A 7,871-nucleotide genomic window follows, 5' to 3' on the forward strand; every position below is an offset into this window, starting at 1 on the left:
CCGTAGTGGATGCTGGGCGCCCATCCCAAGTGCGGATTGTCTGCAATACTTGTACATAGTTATTGTTCACTAATTCGGGTTATTATTGTTGTGAGCCATCTTTTCAGAGGCTCCGCTGTTATCATACTGTTAACTGGGTTCAGATCACAGGTTGTACAGTGTGATTGGTGTGGCTGGTATGAGTCTTACCCGGGATTCAAAATCCTTCCTTATTATGTACGCTCGTCCGGGCACAGTATCCTAACTGAGGCTTGGAGGAGGGTCATAGGGGGAGGAGCCAGTACACACCACCTGATCGGAAAGCTTTGCTTTTGTGCCCTGTCTCCTGCGGAGCTGCTATTCCCCATGGTCCTTTCAGGAACCCCAGCATCCACTACGGACTCCGAGAAATAGAATTATTGGTAAGTAAATTCTTATTATGGAAGCCGCTACTCTAGATGGTACTTATTGCGGTGTTTGGACCATTCTTCTAGTGACAAGATTTGGCAGACGCTAACTGTAGTCGCGCAGCAAATGAGAACCTGTCCCACTCGGTGTTCACGCTGGGCTGTTTTCAGCAGGGTGCTCTGCCAGACTTCAGAATGTTTAAAATGCACCCTGTCCTTATGGCGGTGCTCCACTGAAACAGCCTGCGAGCTGATCCAGCATTACTGTGCAACGGTTAATCCAATGCACCCCCTAATTCTGTAACGTCTCCTATATAATTTTACTTTGTAACAAGTGCATATGTGCTGATAGCCAATTGTCTGCCAAGGATTAAAGAGCGATGAGCTGTGTATGATAACATAATGGAAGCTAACCTGGTATTCTGCGTCTTGTACTGATCCGCTGTTTGTGCTTTAGGAAAAGGCTCAAATAAAGAAGGAATTGTTGGAGGAACAGAATCGGGTCTCTCCGGTACCAAGTGGTGTCCTGACGCCCCCGGCGAGTGACAAGAAGCCAAGGACTCCTGACTTGGACTGATGCTGCCACGGGTTGGACTATTGACTTGGCAGCGGATGCCGTATGGGGATACTACAAGTTGGCACTGTATATGCTTGATAAACTTCCTGGGTGTTACCCATCACGGCGCACGTCTTCTGTCGAGTCGCACTCGACTCTTATTGTATTTTAATGAACGGCGATGGAAAGCCTGTGTTATTATTTTGTTGCTGCTATGAAAATGCTGCTCGACGCCGAGGAATTGGGGTGGGTGGGGGGGGGGGGGGGGTCCGCTACTCTGCGGTCCTGCTAGGTGTCCGGTGTACTTGTCTGTGTGCAATCTCTCCTATCTGTTTTTACAAACTGTCCCTATATATATATTTTGTTTCTATAAACTTTCTAGAGATGCTGCTATATCTTTTTAAATAAAGATGCCATCTTGGAGATGGCAACATTTTAAAGAAGAAAAAATATATTTCTGTCTTGACTGGCTTGGAATGGTACTCTTAATTGATTCGGAGGCCACTAAAAGGTTATTTATGGGACCCAATGGCTCTAGGGCGTTCACATAATTTCCGCTGTGTTCTGTGACTGTCCTGTTCTTTACTCCCTAAGTACTAAGTGTTGTGGGAAGTCTTGAACTAAATGTAAAGTTTCCGTAGCTTGTTAGAACTTGAAGCCCCTGTTCATGGTAGATAAATAACGAAGGTGTCACTCTGTAGCTGTTCACATTTGTGGTCACGTGTGGGCTCCAATGCTGTGCTGGTAAATGGCATTCAAAGCAAAGTGCAGCCTTCAATCTGCACAGATTCCGCCTGGGTCACTACCATCTGTAGCCTCTGCTTTCCACCTCTCTTGGGCACAGTTGCTACAGTGTTTTATTCTATACTTCATGTAGAATGTTTTAATGTGTTCTAATAAAAGCCAATGTTTTGCTGGCAGATTAGTTTACCACAATGTGAGCAGGAGTCCCAATACAGAGAGAAGGGGGATGAGGGGTGTTTCCTCCTGTCTACAGGGGCAGCCTGCCGCATCGGTTACTGACTGTGCAATCCGCACCAATACCGGGACTTGTGCACCAGGGGGAAACGCCTCTGGTTCTACAACTTCCTGAAGGGTATGGGGGTGTATAAACAGTGTTAGGATGACAATAAAATGTATAATGATGAGGTGTAAGGAATGCAGGATGGGCAATACAGCTCCATGCTTAAATGGCCATTTTATACAAATCTCACTTCTTGGCTTCTATTAATTGCTACAAATGTAATGTTGTGGTTACTTTCTTGGCACCAGTTTGAAATGTGCCCCATACTGCGTATAAGCGCTTTCCATTCACGTAGTAACTGTCCGATCTGCCCCGACCGGTGGCTTTAATCCGGTAAATGGCTGCCTGCTATCCAGGACACGACTGCCGCCACGCTCTGTACAAGTGTAAAGACGCATATTGTGCAGGAAAATAATGCATTGAAATCGGGTGTTGCACTGAACGCTGATGTCCTTGTTCTAAAACGGTTATGTTGTATTGATCCCCTCGTGGATAGATTTCAGCCACTGATTTGGGAAGTTTGAGAGTCTGGGCTCCCGTTTTATTAACGAATTCATCTTACTGATTTACAAAGCAAATCTGTAAGACTCGTGCCTGCCCCATATATTGGGCCTAATTCAAGGTTTACTGCAAAACAACATTTTCCTGTAATGGGCAAAACCATGTGTACTGCAGGTGGGGCAAATGTAACATGTGCAGAGAGTTAGATTTGGGTGGGTCATTTTGTTTCTGTGCAGGGTAAATATTGGCTGCTTTATTTTTAAACTGCTATTAAGATTTCAGTTTTAACACACCCCACCCAAATCTAACTGCACATGTTACATCTGCCCCACATAGTTCTGCCCATTAAAGGAAAACGTTTGTTTTGCAATCAGCCTTGAATTAGGCCTATAATGACCTCTCTGTACACCGGTAATTTACAGAGGCGGAGATGAGGACTGGTGCGCATATTGAGTTTAAAGCCAGCGGTTATTTCATGCTCACTATCCAGTGGATTAACACCATAGATTAATGTTAAACCGTGGTTTTATATGTTAAAGTGCAGGAAGTTCCCTTGAATTTGATTCAATGTATGTGAACATCTGATCTGTTACACATTTGTGTTTTAAATCACAGACTTTGCTTGTGGTTGAGAGTAATAAACGTTTGCGCTGATGTTGTGCGAGTTGCTTGATTACCAAGCTGACGTGTGGCTTATTGTACGGCGCTGTCTTAATGGAGCTCTTAATCTTCAGAGAAGGTAATTAACACAAACGCTGCTGCTGGAGCATCCTTCATCCACGTTGCTCGTTGGATTTTATTTTTAGGTGGATCTCGCCATTAACCTCTGGCCTGTAATGTGACAGAACTCAGACGCATGTGGCGACCTGCGCAATCAGGAAACAGTTTCATTATAAAGAGCGATGTGCTGAGATAGTCACCATCTTATTTACTCTGCGCGCACGCTCCCGTGTAAGACGGGGAATATAATCACTCGGCTGCACAACTAATGCAGCGTCGCTTCCCGCTGTCCTCTGCTGACTTGTCGGATTATTATCTGTCAGATGCTGACGTTGATTAATCTATGCTGATTAAAATAAAAATGCGTATAGAAAAGAATGCTGGGAATGTTCCGGTATCATTCCAATATGTATTGTGTACAACATCACCACCAAAACATGGCAGAAGACTGCAATAAATTAAACGGTCTAATCATGATAGTACAACTTAGAAAATGATGTATAAATATCCGGTTGCTAGGGGTTACAGTACCAGTCCTGCATTGTTGTTTCTGCGCCAGGGCTTGTTAATGAGTTGTGCGTTTATCTGCCTATGCGTTTCATTCATGTTAACCCATTGATGTGTCGCCCTGCCGTTCCCACCCATCGGTTGTGTATGCCCTTAGGCATTTTTAATGTCGGTGCGTATGTGTAGTAGAAGCCATTTTGTGGGCTGAAACAGTATTCTGACCATAATAACTATAAGATCACTAGAAACTATGATCTCACAGGGGCAGATCCATGTGAACGCAATCAGGTCATTAGGACTAGTGATGTAAATGAGACACAGTCACGGAACAGCAGTCTATCAATTCAATAAGGCAGAGGTTCCAAGACCCGGTCTACAACGCACCTAACGGCCTGGGCTCAGCACAGATGGTAAAATCAATTTGATTATTTTAGGTCACCTGTTTCCAAGCACGGGGTGCCTTGAGGATTGTGTTTTGAAACCTCTGGCCTACTGCTAACACAGACATATTCATGAGACGTGGTCTATTCATTCCGTATGGTCCAGGTTTTAAGAAAATCATTGCTTGAGCAAAGGTGACTTAGTACCTCCAGTCAATTCTGATTTTTGCTTTCTAGGCTCAAAGCATGGATATCCTTAAAACCTGGCCTGTAATAGGAAACTCTGCCGTAAGGACTACTGCTATCGCTGAGGCGCTTCACAAAACGAAAAGAAGTAAAGTTTATGTATGGGAACAGAATAACAAAAGATTAACACATTTCCTGTGTACAAGGCTTAGTGTGCGTGACAACACTGCACAAAGCGGGTGGATGTTTTTATGAGGTGAGCCTAGGTTACTATTCCCAATGGTAGTCCACGTGGAATGTAAAGTATGAAAAAGTAAAAAAAACAAACCTCGTCGACCTTTTTCTATGCCGACCGTGTTCATGTCGACCTATTTCCTGTGTCTGCCTACTTAATGTTGACCAATAGGTGCTGACCTTGAGTCTGGATACTGCCAAGATATAATCTGGAGCACAGAGGGTTAATGGTTTTACAAAGAGCAGCAAAATTATCAGTAACCGTTGTCCTGGCTGCTTGGGCATGGGGGGATGAGACAGGGGGGGGATATCCAATTAGCCCCAGTTACTTACCGGTGCTAATTGTCCTGCTGGGGGCTATCCAATTAACCCCGATTAGCAGTCACGAGACGCGGCTCACTGGCGACTTTGCTTCGCCTGCTGGAAACTGCCCGTTATCATGTAAAAATTGGGCAGTTTCTACCAAAAACGCGTTTCACTGAACCGATGTGTTTTCGAGAGAAAGGGCTTTTGGTTCGTTTTTTTACAGGCGATCAATTTGGATAGCCTGTAAAAAAAAAAAAAAAAAATTTTGAAAAACATACATTTTTCGGACCCCACGTTTTACCAGGGGCTAATTGGATTACCCCCCAGAGAGAGAGCCTTGATTTGTATATAAGATTTATTGATGTCTGCTAAAATCTTCAGCTGATCTGTAGTCGGGTTGGTCCTTAATATGTCCTTATCTGTATGGCAAAAGGAGGAAGAAATGTTTCTATTTGCATATGATTGTATTATCCATTGGGGTGGGGGGAATAGGGACAACCAATAAAACAAATGTGTAGGGCAGATGTTCCCAAACTGTGTGCCGTGGCTTCCTGGGGTGCCTCGGGACACTTGCAGGGGTGACCTGGGTTGGTGGTCCAGGACCAATTTAAATTATTTATGATCAATGTAATAGGCAAAACCAGCGCTGGTGGTTGCTAATCATAAAATATGTGGACAAACAGAAGCAATTCCTGTCCCTCACCACACAACAGAACCTAAGGATGACATATAAACACCATTTACTTCATTTAATATTTATTCTAAATCTCTCAATAAAAAACTTTTGGCCTAGGGGTGCCATGAAAAAAATTCTGCTACTCAAGGGCACCGTGATTCAAAAAAGTTTGGCAACCACTGGTGTATGGGCCTAATTCAGATCTACTCGCAGCAGTAAATATGTTAGTTGGCCAAAACCATGTGCAGTGCAGGTGGGGCAGATGTAACCTGTGCAGAGAGAGTTAGATTTGGGTGGGGGGGGTGTTCACACTGAAATCTAAGTTGCAGTGTAAAAATAAAGCAGCCAGTATTTACCCTGCACAGAAACACTATAACACACCCAAATCTAACTCTCTCTGCACATGTTATATCTGCCCCACCTGCAGTGCACATGGTTTTGCCCAACTGCTAACAAATTTGCTGCTGCGATCAACTCTTAATTACCCCCAATGTCTCTTTTTGATGTGGACACTGACAAGTGGAAGGGGGATTATTGAGGCTCAGGCCAGGCTTTATATAATAACTACAAGAGTGCTAGTCGCTTTCTTCCGTCAGGCAGAATCTGGGCGTCACAGGGAATTCTGAGACGCTTTTTGTGGGTTTATCCGTGGGCCGTTATTATAAACAAAGGCCGGACCCGTTTATATACTGGCAGAATCACTTAACTTCTCCTAATTTGTATTTGTATAGTTCCGCGAGGTCACAAATCTAACTTTGTATAGATGTTGTTTCCAGGGCGACCGGGCCCATTTTGCGAGCAGCTGTCGGAAAAGAGATTCTTTGGGAAAATGACAATAAGCATTCAGCGACTTGTGATCAGCAGGTGCTACCTCCAGCTTCAAAGGGAGTCACACAGAGTTCTGCCCCTTCCCGAATCACTGCTGTCTGCCGAAGCCCACTGCAGCTTCCATTATTCAGCAGAGGGAAATGTGTATTCTCTGGCATCATCACAAACATAAGGGACATGCTCACTGATCACAGTTCCCGCATCAATAAAAGGCGACAGGTTGTGATGCCTTTTACTGGAGCAATGAGCAGTTGTACTTATTTATTTACAAATCCAGCGAAAGTTTAAAAGTCTGATGTTATTGTTTTGTGTCATCTGTAAAATAAAGAAAACATTCTGTTACATTTACAAACTTCTTTTAATATGAGGTCCTGTCATTTTTACATATACATTTGTGAATGTTATCAGCACCGCTTTAAGAACTAGTATTGTAGGTTTAATCCTGTTTTAGTGACTCTTGAAGATGTGATACTAGGATAATATATCTCTACGGTCCCCTTCCTCCTGACAGCAGAGACCCCGCTTCTCCAGCCGTTGGTTTTCAGCCAGGACTGAATGGGGGTGTTGGGAGATTGGCGCTTTAGTAAGATATGTTTTCTAGGCGGTAGTGCAGCTTTAATACATGTTTACACACTTTTGGAACACTAAGGGGCTTATTTATTATCGGCTTTTAGACCCGTTCAGTCTAAATTTTATCCCAGTGATAAGAAATTAAGGTTAATGCGATTACTTTTCTTGCTGGTTTGTGGACGAATGCACTAGTGCACATTCATGCGGCCTGTTTTTGCCATCGAGAATGGGTGATTGCAGCAGATGTCCCCAATATCCGCTGCAATCCCCCATACCTACATCTGGGTAAGGTTGTACTTAATATTTGCAGGTGTCCCCAGAAATGGGTGTTTTGGGGAGGGATATCCTGCAAAACTTATTTGAAAATATACTCTTAAACATTTGTTGCCAGTACAATTCCCAAATTGGGCAGTATGGCTAAAGGGGGGTACTCACGGAGCGATAATTAAGCAATCTTACTAGATTGCTTAGATTTTAAGCATGATCGCTCCGTGTGTACCCCCTACAGCGATAGCGATGCGCGGGGCTATCACTGATGCTAGATTGGCCTGCAAGCAGGCTCAATCTAGCAGGTCGCTCATTTCACCCCCCACTGTGCTGAGTGGGGGGAGAGATGTGTGCTGAGTGGTTCGCTCAGCACACATCTCTCCCTAGATCGGCCCGTGAATACGGGCCTTTAGCCCCGTATACACGGGGAGAGACGTGTGCTGAGCGATCTGTCACAGACCGCTTAGCACATATCTCTCCCCCCCCCCGCTCAGCACTGCGCAATGTGTGCTGAGTGAGGAAGGGGACCGGGGGGGGGGGGGGGAGTTCATTTCACACAGCGGTGACCGGTGAGGCCAATCTAGTACCAGCGATAGCGACGCGCGTATCGTTGTGGGGAATACACATGGACAGATCCGTGCTTAACTTCTAAGCAGTCTAATCAGAAGTTAAGCACGGTTTTCCCTTTTTCAGGTACCTATATATTGGTTTCAGTTAGGTTCCTGGCATT

The 7,871-nt window shown here is 44.5% G+C and overlaps 1 protein-coding gene across 3 annotated transcripts in view; it reads left to right on the plus strand.

The window, feature by feature from the left end:
• The window catches only part of CCNE1 (cyclin E1), a 31,593-nt gene extending 24,927 nt beyond the window's left edge, over positions 1-6,666 (plus strand). For all 3 annotated transcript variants that reach the window (XM_063946039.1, XM_063946038.1, XM_063946040.1), the window contains one exon: positions 844-6,666. In XM_063946039.1, coding sequence (XP_063802109.1) covers positions 844-963 — 120 coding nt within the window. In that variant the 3' untranslated portion in view covers positions 964-6,666. The remainder of the gene's footprint in view (positions 1-843) is intronic.
• The last annotated feature ends 1,205 nt before the right edge of the window (positions 6,667-7,871 follow it).

Source organism: Pseudophryne corroboree, chromosome 11, assembly GCF_028390025.1.
Source record: "Pseudophryne corroboree isolate aPseCor3 chromosome 11, aPseCor3.hap2, whole genome shotgun sequence".
In the NCBI taxonomy this organism is placed as follows: Eukaryota; Metazoa; Chordata; class Amphibia; order Anura; family Myobatrachidae; genus Pseudophryne; species Pseudophryne corroboree.